The sequence below is a fragment of the Vigna unguiculata genome, chromosome 1 (genome assembly GCF_004118075.2).
Source record: "Vigna unguiculata cultivar IT97K-499-35 chromosome 1, ASM411807v1, whole genome shotgun sequence".
Classification (NCBI taxonomy): domain Eukaryota; kingdom Viridiplantae; phylum Streptophyta; class Magnoliopsida; order Fabales; family Fabaceae; genus Vigna; species Vigna unguiculata.
Window position 1 is genome coordinate 38,731,446 of NC_040279.1, and position 13,909 is coordinate 38,745,354.

Sequence of the window (13,909 nt, forward strand, 5' to 3'; positions counted from 1 at the left end):
AGAAACATATGATAATTTTGTTGTTGTTGTGATTAATTTATTAAACATAATATCAATCTATCTTAATTTGAAGAAACTAGATAAATGAATGTTTTCAAGCAACTTACTAGAAACTAATACTAGAGATATCCTATGAGTAAAGATTCAATTAGAAAACATATATGTTGGGTAGTTAATCGGATAAAACATTATTAGATAATATCTTTTACTTAGGATTAGTTAAAATATATGTTTACTTTTACTTTATGATAATAAATAAAATATTTTTTTTAATTATTATTAAAATAAAAAAAATGTTATTAAATTTATAAAAATACTTTTTTCAAAAAATAATTATAATTATAAAAAATAGTTGTGAAATAATTAATAAAGTAGTTTATAAAATTTAAAAATAAAATAGTGAAATGTGTACATAAAAAAAAATTACGTAACCGTTAACAACAAACAATCTCATAGAATAGATATTGACATAATTTTGTCTATTATTATTTTTTTTATCAGAAAGATCCTGGTCAGTTTATAGAACTTGAACAAGAAATTGTAGCGAAATCCCAACAAACTTAATATTGGTAAGCAAAAACAGAAACACTCTCTGCATGCATATTAACACGTACCTAAAAGACATTCCAAATACAGTACCGAGATAAATGTATCTTTGCTTATACCCAATAATCACAACAAAACTTCATTCGTCAACGGTCAACCAACTCCCCTAAAACCACGTTATCTTTTAGTTCCACAGGCTTAACTTTCTGAAGAAGGTGCAACAGAATCGCAATCTTGAAAATCACACTCTCTTCTTAAGCAATTCCAATGCAGATGAGGAATTCCATTTGTGACTGCGATCTCTCTTTCATGTTCAGCCGCCAAACTCTTTTGTCCTTTTTCCCCTCACACTTAGTTAAAGCAGAAACATTTGAATGGAGGCCTCAGAGTTCCCAATCGAAATGCAAACCAAAGCGTTCCAAATTCTGAGCTCCAAAGACAACACACCCATTGAAACCCTCTTCTCCCATATCTACGCTTCACAACACCAAGACCAACACAATCTCCGCTCCCATGCACTCATTTTCCTTCAATGCTGCAAACACCACCACCCAGATATTCTCCTCATCAAACTCTTATTCCTCTTTCGCACCGACGCACTACCCGAAACACGCGCCAACGCCGCACGGGCCATGCACTTCCTTAAAGCAGCCGAATTCTGGCCCAAACTCAAGCCCATCGCCCAGGGCCACCTCAAGGCCCACTTCCTCGCTTATCTCGCCAAAGAATCTTCTCTCCACGTCCTCCGCCTCGCCTCACTCCTCCTCGCTGAAATCCTTTCCGTTACTTACAAAACGCACCAAAACTGGCCCGAGGCTCTTGATCTCCTCACGTCGTTTATCGCCTCCGATAACGACAACTGCCGCGAGTTCGCGTCGCTCGTCTTCAAAAACCTCTCCAACGACTCTCGATTTCTCATCTCCAGCGCTCTCGAGGAGAAAAGCGACACCGTCTCCGCGCTGCGCGCGTCGTTTTTTAAGTCTCTCGCCTCCTCTAACCGCGACGTCCAGGTCGCGTCGTTCGGCGCCGTCGTCAGCCTCGTCCGGTTGTTCTCCGAACCGCCGGTGTTCCACGACCTCCTCCGCGCAATCATGGTTGGCGTATTCACGCTCCTGCATTGCTCCGAAGGTTCCTATTTCCCAAGCGCGTTTGCGGAGTTAATAAATCTGGTTTCTCAAGAGCCGTTGCTTTTGAAGACGTACATGAATGACATGGTTCTCGACGTGCTTCAGATCGCGGAGAGCGAAAGTTTTAGCGAGGAGACGCACTGTTTAGCCTTTCAGTTAGTGGTGGTCATGACGGAGGTGAAAGAGTACGAGCATGTGTTCGTCAACCTTCCTCACGAGACCGTGCGGAGGCTGTTCTTTGTTCCGACGAAGATGCTGCGATATGTTGCCGAGGATGGCTGTGATGGCAAGCGTGAATTGGAAATCGAGAAGGCTGGAATGAAGGGTTTGAAGAAGCTTTGTGCCGCACTCGGAGCGAGTAAAGTAGTGCCTCTTGCGTGTGAAGTTTTCCTTCTTCAATTGGATAACGAGGAATGGAGGGTGCGCCGTGCGGGAATCACAATGCTGAGTGTGATCGCAGAAGACTTCTCCGATGAAATGGTGACCTGATCATTACATTTTTAACATTTTGTAACAAAAATTTTGGAATATTAAATTACTTCTTGGTGTAAATATTAAATGTTATTGAAATCGTTAGTAATGATTTTCGTGTGCTGTGCAGGTATTAATGGGAAGTTTTATTGGTGAAGTAGTGAGGAAAGTTTTGGAGTTGATGGAAGACTCCCATGCTCAGGTTCGGATGGCAACTTTCAAATTCATGTTGACCTCTTCAAACTTTGTTCAGGTGGTGCAACTCCTTTACCATCATAGGTTTGTGCATGTGTTTTGCAATGCACTGGACAACGAACAAGACCTTGATGTAAAGGTATGGTACCTGTGTTTGACTTTGTATATATCATGCTGAAGCTGTTGTTGCAGCTTACATAATCCATTGGTTGTTGCTCCTTAATTATACCTGAAACATAAATACTTGGAAAACCTTTTAAAATTCATATCTATCCACTGTTTATCATTTCAAACATGACTTGATAAGCTAACAATGTCATGTTGTTTTCGTAGGAGCAAGCTGGATTAGCAATGCAATCTTTTCTGAAGAACACTTTGCCAGAAAGCTTAACGCTGAATGAGAATGCGGATACTGTAATGGGAAAATTTTTGTCATTGCTTCAGGTAAGTAATATTATCTTGCATTATGCTGAATCCAATTTGGTTGGATCTTGCCAGACCTACCTTATAAGATTTTCATTCTGAGCTTTCAAGGCTCTTAATATTTTAATCGCCATGACCCCTTCACTATAGTCCTCTAATTTTTTTGTTTTTGGGCTTTTCGCTTGCGCAGGACAAAAGCTCTAAGCTAAAAAGTATTGCTTTGTCAACTTTAAATGTAGTTGTACAACGATGTGAAGAAGTTGCTCACAAGTAGTCCTTTTAATTTTCCTTTTTCCTTCCTGTATACTCCAAACATTTTATGAATCTCAAAAAGATATGATACTACCCACTGTTTGTTTTACTTGGTAGGTACTGCGCAATTTATCTTCCGATGTTACTGGAAGCATGCACTGACGAAAGTTCTACTATCAGAGAGGTTTTTTCTCCTGCCTTGGTTTCATTTCTCATGCTATTTTCTACATTCAATTATTTATCCCCCTTCACTTTTCAGGAGGCAACACGGGGAATTAAAATTTGTGTAGAGCTTGGAACACCTCAGTTGAAGCCTTTATCATAGTATTTTCTTTGTTCCATAATTTGCAATTTACAATTTTGCAATATTATTAATAATTTCACAGCTAATATCTGTTTGGTCCATTTTAGGAATATTGTCAAAACTCATTCTTTTGATGATTCATTCAAATCAACCGCTGAATGAAAAAGCGCAGGACGTGCAGTTTCTGCTCTGGGAAGAATTTGTGAATTACATCGTGAATGCATTGATGTCAAAACTCATTCTTTGGTCCTCATCATTAGAGGTCGGTATTTCTTTGCCTTCTGTTCACATTTTTGTCAGGAAAAAAGTTCAGTATGATCTCTACATAAAACTAAACTTTGCAAATGTATTTACTAATTATTTCTACAATCAAAACTTGATATTTTATCATCCTTAATTAATTCCAGTTTTGAGAGTTGACAGTACAATTCGTCCACTCTCACTTATTTGTCAGCATAGATCTTAATTTTTCTACGTGGCATGAGACTGCATTTCCCATTTATATAAAAAAAAAATGTACATAATGTTATTCATTGCTTGTACCTTTTAACACACAAGATCATGGAAATCGAAGACAGTTTTATAATTTATTAATTTCTTACATGGTCTGGGCATTATGAAATAAGGAAGAGTGAGCGAGAAAGACGGTGAGAGAAAATAGGAATTGGCCTCTATTAAAAGCCTACCAAACAGATTTTCACCACTGGTCTGGCACTATATGTTTCTTAAGATCTAAGTTTTACTATTCTTTTGACCTCTTATATACTTGCAGATGGTTCCTGCCTGGTTAAGTTTCTTGCCACGCAAATTTGTTTAGGCATGAACAGCTTTATTTTATGTTTGCAAGGTGAGGAAGCACAAAAGAATCTTTTGAATTGTTAGATTCAAATACAAGCATGTTTGATTAACGAAATGCTTTAATTCTTAGATAAAAAAATCTTTAGGAGCTTGTAATCAAAACCTGGTCAAGACTATTACTGTCATTTTAATATTCATTCTTTCTCCTTTTGTCTTTCGTTACAGGTAATCGATTTTTCTATTTGGAAGGAAGAGTTCGAAAAATATAGTGACGAGTTGCCTCTGGTTATGAAAAAGTGAATCGGTTTTGAGTAAAAAATTTGTAATCTGATTCTACCATTAGGTGAATTAATGAATTGAGTCATAGTTTTGTTATTTTGATATATTTATATATTTATTGAATTATAATCAAAATATATTGATTATAACATTCTTTTTATAATATTAGGTTCAAATGTTTTTTTTTAGAAAATGAATTTGAGGAAGAGTGAGTAAATATATTTGGATGAATTTAAAAGTAAAATTTATATATTTTCTTTTAAAGGATTTGAAAATAAAAATAAATAAATGAATTTTGAAATGAAATTTGTGAGTGATCTAATGTAATAGATAAAAAATAAAGTTATAATAGAATAAAATCTAAAATTATTGACCTTATAGTTAAAATTAATATATTATTATTATTATATTTTTTTCAAATATGACTAAATCAATAAAAAGTAAAATGCACCAGTCTCTCTCGTAAGTTTATAATTTCTCCTTATCTTTTCTTAAAAATCCTGGAAAAGTGAAGGGATATCTTTTAATAAAATCTTCCGCAAATTAAGTGACAATTATATTATCCAAAGGAGGAAAAAAAAAGGGAACTTACAAATTAGATAAATATTGAACTTATTATAAAATCACTCATTAGCTTGAAGAATGCACAACATCACTGATGCAGTCATGCAACATACCAAAATGGTCACATAATGATATTGTGTTTCCACTGGGACAACTATCTTGCACAGAGGCAGCAATAAGTTTACTACTTCTCGAAATTGTTCAAGCCCCCAACCAACTTTCCTTCCTCTGGTATCAACTCTTAACTCAAATTTACAAGAATCATTGCAAAAACCGTTAAATACATAAAAACCTACTAATACACAATTATAATTTTCTAAATTAGTATGGAATGGTAAAGATTGCGAGAGCGTAGGTTATAATTTTTCATAGGTGTGATTGAATTCTCTGCAACTTCTGAAGGTATGTAATCAGGATCATCAAGACTATTCACATCATCTGGTAAATCAGCATCTACCCATTCAGACCAGTCCTCGTAATCAGCATCCACGTCCCATGACAATTCCTTTTGTTTTTGCATGGTGTTAACCTTGTTAATTAGAGTTAACAGCATTTGATGGTTCAAAGTTTCATAGTCCCTGCATGATTAACAAACAATTTTTAGATATAATTTATTTTATTCAAAATAGCACATTTTAATGTTTGTAAACTTACTTGTATGTGCAAATGGCATGTAGCACTTGAACCGAAGCAGCTACCATGAATAATAATCGGGCCACATTTATTATCCAGGTTTGGAGCTCAGTGTTGTCACTCGTTAAACGAATAACGAGTAATTCCACAAAGAAAGTTGCAAAAAGCTCTGCAAACAACCAATAATATTTAGTCAAAAATATACAATGAGGTTTATAAACTAAAAACACTAGTCGTTACATACCAATATATAGGAACGGCCTTATACTGTATGTCTGCTTCGTACTGGTCAACATGAAGATGACAAATATTGATATGGAATAAACGAAGAAAGCTTTGATCATTCTTGATTCAAGTAACAAGGCATTTTGCAAAGCAAAAATCCGGTCTAAAACAACAAACATGGAAGCTTGCTTTAATTCAAAAGATTCCTGTAAAGTAGAAATAGAAGTTCTGGTTAAAAAAATCCATGAAGTACAAAAGCCAGTAGTTTACAATTAATGACAAACCTGAGAAGACAATATTGACTTCGAATTTTCCATCAAATGATCATGAAATCCTTGAATCTGTTCCTGACGCCGAATAAGCTCTTCATGTTGTCTGTGCCCATATTCTGCAAAATATTGTAGGGTTTTCCTGCAACACACCAAGGAGCTCAACATTTTCCAAATATAATCTCTGTATTTAAATTTATGAGAGTTAACTTACCTGCTCTCTTCTAGTGCTTTGGATTGAAACTCAATCAATGAGTTTAGGGACTCAAGTGCTGTGGATTGCCCATCTAAAAGCTGTTGTTGCTTGTCTAAGGAAAGCCCAACCATATTCCCAATATCTTCAGCTTTGCTTTGCAGGGTGTTCATCCTTAATGACATGGCATCTCCAACTTTAATTACCTCGTTCTCTATCTCAATGGCTTCATCCCTTAACTTTTCAATTTCTTTTCCCAAATAATTATATGATTCTTTGAGCATTGTTACCCCATCCTCCAAACTTCTTTTCATATCCTCTTGACCTTCTTGTAACTGTGATTGTGACAGTGCAATTTTTGTAGTCTGCTCGAAAACATTCTGTGAATGAATTAATACAGAATCTATATGACCTTCCAGATTTCTAGCAGTCTGAGCTACTTGTTGAGTGTGGCTACCAATTAAATCAAGAGAATCATGAACCCGTTTAGAGCCCTGTAATAGACGTTCTGATTTCTCTTCGATGTTATCTAACTTGTCCTCAACATACTGGGCTGAACTTTTTAATTCAGTCACAAGTCTCTCAGTTTCATGTTTGAATGCATATGCCCTATGAAAGTGTACAAAACATTAGTCAAGTTGATACAAACACATAAAAAATAATAGAATATAAACTGGAAAAAGGAATTGCACTTAACTGCAACTGATAACAAATGATGTTGGTTTCAAGGTAGAATTCAAGGTAAACCTTATGGGCAAGATCATCTAAGGTTCTCAAGCATGAAGCAATAGAAGCTTTGGAGTCACAGTGGGGAAAAGGAGATCTTCCAGAATCCCTCTGAAAGCAATCACTTAAGTGCCAAGCTAATCTAGATCTCTTCTCATCAACTGCCAAGATCTCAGAACACCCAGCAAAAAGATGTTGATATGCATTTTGCCAACAAGAGTTTGAGCTAATCATTTTCTTCTGAGCATTATCTATTAACTTCAGGCCCTTTTGGTCGTTGAAGGCCTCAATGGAGAACTCGGCACTAGAACCTTTAAAATTGCCTCCATTGGAATAAGTCCTGTCACTAGAGGGAGGCTCCTTTGATGATGAAAACCATCCCCAGGACTCACTTCTTAGCAAGAATGAAAACAAAATAATAGCTAGAAGAGGACTCCCACCACCCATAGGAGAATTTAACCAGAGAATTTATGTCAAAGTTTTGCAACCCTGCATCAAACAACGTAAGATAATTAACTTTTTCTACCAAAAACAACTACCTCATGCTGCACTACAAAACTAAGACGCGATTGTTTCCTTCTTTTTAATGTGGAAAACAAATACAAAATGTCTGTTAGGTAGTATGCAGTACATGCATTTCACAATTAATTGAGAGACACAGAAAGAGAAAGCGAATAAAGATCTATAAGGAAAGTCTACCTTGACAGATCCTCTATTTTCAACAAGTGGAATGTTGCAATAATTTAAGTTTAATTTGGACTATGGTTGAAAGGGATATGTAAGGAAAGATAAACTTGGAAACCAAGAAATATGAAGTCGGCACAAAGAAAAACAGAACCAGAAAACTTTCCTTTCTTTCAAACAACAAATCACAAAAAACAATGAATATGTCATCATTTTGGATTTCAGATAATTCATTGTTTTACAACTTCACATCATGAAAGAGATGGTTTGTATTAATCACCCATCATTATCTACGAAAACATAAGACCGAATTTAGTATCTCTAAGCAACAATAAAAAAATAATAATGTGAAAGCATCCAGCATCAAATGCGCGTAACATAATTGTCTTTAAATAAAATAAAGTGACTACAAATGAGAATTGCGCAAAATAATATCGACAATTCTCTAAACAGGGGTGAAGCAGAACAAGAAAGTGTTAAAAGAAAAATCTGTGGTATCCTTTGGTACTATGATTATATGTTAAAATCAGCATTCTGATGACTAAATAGCAAGTAAATTAATAACATTGCTTAAATATTGCACCATTGAAGAAGAAAAATAGAAAGTAGATGAATGAATGAAAGAGAAAATGAAACAAAATCTTCACTTCTTGTGTGTATGAATGCAGGTATAAGTCACAAAGTGGATGCATGCACTTCACAAAAACTATATGTTAATATAATAAATTGTTAAGTCACAAAAATAAAATTAAATAAAAAAATCATATATTATGTTATAATGAAACGCAGGGTACAAACCTGAAGCGCGGATACTGTAGGTAAGGTGTTTGCAAGATTGTGAAAATGAATTTGTAAAGCTTATATAGAAGAGAGCATTTGATACAACTCTTCCCCGCTGGAAAGACATAACGCTGTGGTAACCGTTACAATGCTTTTAAGAAGGAATATAAGGCGTTCGATGAAAGAGGCAGTAACTGTTTGGCGGTGGTGATGGTGGTGCTCCGGCGTACTGCAGTGATAATCTTTTCCGCTCTGTTGTTGTTGGTTTTTTGTTTCTTGGTTTTCTACAACAAAAAATGTCTGGACTTGATGTCGGGATAGATTTCACTGTCCTATGAATTGTTTTTGTGTGCTTCATTTCATACAGTTTTTTCGTTTAATAAAGATTTTGAATTGAAAAGTTTTGTTCTTTTACTCAAGATTTTGGATTCTGATAAAGAAAAGTTTAAATTTGATAGCAACTCGGTTTTCATTTCTAAATTATATTTTATTTTCTTGGATTTGAAAAACACATATATTTGATCCCTCAAATTTACTATGTAGAAACTAAAACGATTTTAAGAAGGTCTTTTGGTTCTTCCAATTTAGTGTTTAGGTATTAAAAATATTTTTAGAAATTTCAATGACTACAATAAAAAATTTTAAATTTAGAAAACTAAATTTAAATTTATTCCAATGAACAAACGAAAGTAATTAAGTCTTATTAGTATTATAAATATTATTTATATGAACAGTTATATAGCTGGTGTATTGATCGAGATCAACGTCAACTTGCATGAACAAAATCTTAAATAAAGCTACGATTCTGAGCGGAAATCATGAAATGAAATTGTTGGACAATTACCGACAACAATTTTTTATTCAACAAAAAAAAGTGTTTTCCTTATGTATAGGTATCTGAAATTTAAGATTGAAACATAAATACATTTTTCCTATGTATACTGTAGAAACAGTATTCCATTATTGACATTTAAAAAAAAAGTTACAAAATCAAAACTTAGGGTCAAAACGTTGAAAACTGGGTGTGAATAGCAAGCCTCAATTTTATCCCTGAAAGGCCCAAAACTCTTACCATCTAATTTACCAGCTTCATAGTTTTGAAGGGTTTTTCTTCCTGCACCCCAATTTTTCTTCCTACACCCTCAAAATTTTTATATTTCCGCTGCTACCCTTTCAGTTTGTAGTTACCGGCTTTCAGAAGCTGGAGTTACCGGCTTTCAGAAACCGGAGTTACAGACTTTCAGAAGTCGGAGTTACTGGCTTTCAGAACCCGGTATTACCAATTTTCAAAATCCGATTCTGTCGATTTTCAAGATAGGAACAATGGCGAAACATAAATAAAAAATTTAGGGTGCCAAATTTAATTATTTTATATATAAATTAATTTTCTAGTTAAACAAAAAGTTCTTCATTTTTTTTACTTAAACTATTTTTATATAGTGATTCACGTATGCACTTTTTAATTTCTAATACTTCTAAATCATTGAATTCACACACTAGAGGTATTCTAATTTCTATTTCAAATTAAGGTTATCCAACTAATTCATTATGTGTAGTAGAAATTGTAATGCAACACAAGATATATCCATAAATTTTACCATTTCAGCAGAAAACACAACAACCTTTAAATTTCATAATTTAAGATTGTACTAATTTGGGTAAAAATATAATTAAGGTTCATGCCAATTTGATAAAAAATTCCTAAAATCATAATTAGGGTTCATACTAATTTGGGTAAAACTTAATTTGGAAGAAACATCATAGGAGAATCATAAATTTAAGATACATAAACCATAATAAAATATTAATGATTTATACAAATATTGAGATAATCATTTATATCCTTACTTTTCTTTTTTACTTTAATACTTTCTTGATGACTTATTGAGAAATAATTTTATTATGATCAGAGATAGAACCTTAATCGTTTTTATCAACCAACATCCATCAAATTAATTTTTATTTTTAAACAATAAAGATATACAACTAAAAAATATATAAATAAAATTATTAGAAATTTTCTTAAACTTAATATAAATAATATAATTATATATAAATATAATTTTAAAATATATAAAAATATATATAAAAAATAAAAAACAAAAATTGGGGTTACCGATTTTCAGAAACCGGTGTTACCGGCTTTCAAAAACCGAAGTACCTGAATTTCATTCTTGGTGTGCAGACTGGAAATATTTAATTTATAATTTATTTTTATTTTTTTGAAAGATATAATGGTCTTCACAGTCAAACTTGGAGTGCAGGAAGAAAAATTGGGGAGTGCAGGAAGAAAAACGCAGGTTCGAATTGAGTTGGTATAGTTGTAGAGTTAAACAAAAAGCAAATAGAACTACTTAATATCATGCTGATGTGATTTGAATAAATAAAAGAAAGCCTTAAATATTTTGTAGTCTCGAAAATTTTATACGTTAAAATTAAAATTTGTTCTCGTCTCAAATTTGATATAATTTAATCTTCAAATTTTGAAAATAAATAAATATAATTAAATTTATTTTATATATTAAAAGATGTTTTATATTGACATTTGAAATATTTATATTATTTGATAGAGTTCAAATGTCATTCTAAAATAATGTTTAAAATGTAAAAAAAAAATTGATATTCTTAGATTAAAATATTTAAAATCCTTTTATATTTTAAATTTGAGAACTAAATTATTTGTCAAAGTTTGAAATATTATAAATTTTACTTTTTATATCAAGTTTAAAGACTAAAATAATATTTAATTTATAAAAGAAAATGAAATGAATGTATCATATACAAAATTGATTTGGATTGGAAGAATGTTATGAGTTTCTATACTGATGTTTAATTTGGTGACAGTGTCATGCAGCATCCAAAATCATCCATCATGTTTTTATCTCCCAAAGGAATCATGTGTATGTATGTATATAAAAAAAAGGCATGGGTACGTAGTGGCTATGAATTATGAGTAAGCCTATTACTAATCAGCACTAACTAAATGTTTAGACTAAACAAATTTAAAGGAAGCAAGCATAGGAGAATATAATAATAAAGTGCAATTATGAAGAGAGGGTGTTAATATTAAATACTCTGCACTGCACAATAATGGTGAGAGAAATATTATAACATGGTTATGGGTTTAGGGTTTGTGATGATAGGTGGGAACTGGGAACCAAGTTGGCAGTGGTGGGTGTAAGCGGCGGAAACATGGACATGTCTCTATTTGGCATGACCAAAAGGTGAACTCTCACTTTCTCACGTGCCATCTCTGTGATGACTCAATAAACCACAACACACATCAACACACGTTATCTTTCTGTACTTTCTTCAGGGATGTTTCTTTAATTACCATTTCTTTTTCTTTTTGTGTTTTAGGTATTTTCAATTTTATAATCAACAACTATTCTCATCAGGATATATGTAAATTATTCACCATTGCATTTTTACTTTATTTATTTAAATTATTATTCTAAAGTTTCAAAAATATTCCTAAAAGCAATAACGTGTAATCGAACCATCTTTTAAATATACTTAGGAATAGCATCTCTAGCTATACTATTTTTAAATTTGACTCTCCAAATGTAATGTGATTCTTAGAAACAAGCATTACCTAAGTGTTGAATTTTTTTTAAGAATTTTTTTTATTTATTTGTTGTTTTTAAATTTAAGATAATGTTAACTTTTTTCAATTATATTCTTACTTGTTAGCTTTTAAGTTAGTTTACACAGGGTGAACTTGAAAAAACGACTACTACTTTATTTACTGTAAAAACATAAATAAAATAATAAGAAACGTTAATTACAATTATTATAAAAAAGTTATTTTGGGATGTTGGGTTTGAGAGCACATGCATTATGAGTTTGTTCTTGATGCAAAATAATATCAGCTTTTGATAATGTCTTATAATTCTCTTGGATTATCGAGAAAAGAAGGCATTCTTAACAATTACTTTAATGTGAGATCTAATTTCGATTGGACTAAGATAAGACGCACGTGGGTACAATGTTATGCCTAGTTTCATGTCGGAGTTTTTAGAAATATTTTTCTGGATTAGCGTGATGTGATTAAAAAACCACTGATTGTTTTTAACATGTGTTTAGTAGCCTTAATGGATTATTTAGTAGGCATTCTTCAAGAAGGAGTTATTGGACTGCAAAAATCAATAGAAATTTTGATTTCAAAATCTTTAATTAATTTTATTATTATACTAGCAATAAAAGTGTGGTCAACTTTGATGGTCTCACGAAAGAATATATAAAGTAACGAATCTTGTTACTGGAAAATAAAAGTAATATACTTAAAATATTGGTATTTTATCATTATTTATAATATAATAAAAAAATGTAATTCACATAATTAACTAACAAAAAATATTATACTAACAATAAAAAGTACAGGTCAACTTTGGTAGTCTTATGAAGACTTGGGTATATGTATTTTATTTGTTATCAAGCAGTTAAAACTGGGATTATTGATAAAAATAGTAAAACACTCATAAAATCATATAAAATTGTATAAAATTGTATATTTTTTTTATAAAAATTTGTTATATATATAAACAGTGTTAAATCTTGATCGTGGAAAACTAAAATAAGATACCAAAAATATTTATATTTTGTTATTATCACTAATATAATAAAAATAAATATAAAATTTGATATAATTATAGTTATAAAAAATCACATATATCCAATAGATTTTTATATTCATTCAAATTATTGAATTCATTAATAATTAAATTAAAACTAAAATTTTTAATTTTTTCTTTTAATGTAAATAATTATATTGTGTACAAAATTTATTTTCCATTTTATTTTGTAATCCCGTATTTGATAAAATATTATAAAAAAAGTTATTTAAAAGAATTTAAGATTCAGGGATTAGGTTAAGAACATAATTCAAATATATAGTTGATAAATTCTTTAAAATTTAATAGTTAAGAACATCTTACGATACAATAAAATAGTTAAAGTAAAATTTTAAACTAATTGTTTATCGAATATAATATTAACAACTTAATAACAGAATTATTAATTAATAGTGAACAATCAACTAAGTATGATAAATATTTTTTATTTTGTCTTCATATTTTCAAATTTAATGGTTGATTGAGTTTTATCTTTAAGAAAAATAATTGTTTGAATATTCATATTTTAAAATAATAAAAATATAATATCATATTTTATTGAGCAAGGTTTAAAAAATTGAGAAGAACCAAGATCCCTAGAGTGTATCAAGCTCCGCCACTATTATAAATATTAAATATTTTAATTAAAATTTATTATGTTAAGAAAGTGAAGAGTGCAGCACAAATAAATTTAACTTTTATTTGATAAAAAAAAATAGTAAATGTTGCAGTTGAAAAAAAAAGTAAACTTTAATTATATTAATTTTAAATTGAATGCTGAAAATATACATAATAAGTTAAATTTTTAATTGTATTGATTCTTAACC

The 13,909-nt window shown here is 31.3% G+C and overlaps 1 protein-coding gene and 1 pseudogene across 2 annotated transcripts; one reads left to right on the plus strand and one right to left on the minus strand.

Annotated features, from left to right (window-relative positions):
* Nucleotides 1–711: 711 nt before the first annotated feature.
* LOC114191138 lies at nt 712–4,109 on the plus strand (annotated as a pseudogene).
* A 916-nt stretch (nt 4,110–5,025) lies between these two features.
* LOC114163519 (protein GAMETE EXPRESSED 1-like) lies at nt 5,026–8,796 on the minus strand. Of its 2 annotated transcripts, XM_028047828.1 has the most exons (7): nt 8,488–8,796; nt 6,977–7,494; nt 6,301–6,888; nt 6,102–6,228; nt 5,837–6,023; nt 5,614–5,761; nt 5,026–5,537 (listed from the first exon to the last, which is right to left on the minus strand). In XM_028047828.1, the coding sequence occupies exons 2-7, from the start codon at nt 7,450–7,452 to the stop codon at nt 5,276–5,278; spliced, it is 1,788 nt and encodes a 595-aa protein (XP_027903629.1). In that variant the 5' UTR covers nt 7,453–7,494; nt 8,488–8,796; the 3' UTR covers nt 5,026–5,275. The 2 variants fall into 2 exon arrangements, with proteins under 2 accessions (XP_027903629.1, XP_027903633.1); XM_028047832.1 differs by lacking the exon at nt 8,488–8,796 and having other exon boundaries at nt 6,977–7,612.
* Nucleotides 8,797–13,909: the final 5,113 nt, after the last annotated feature.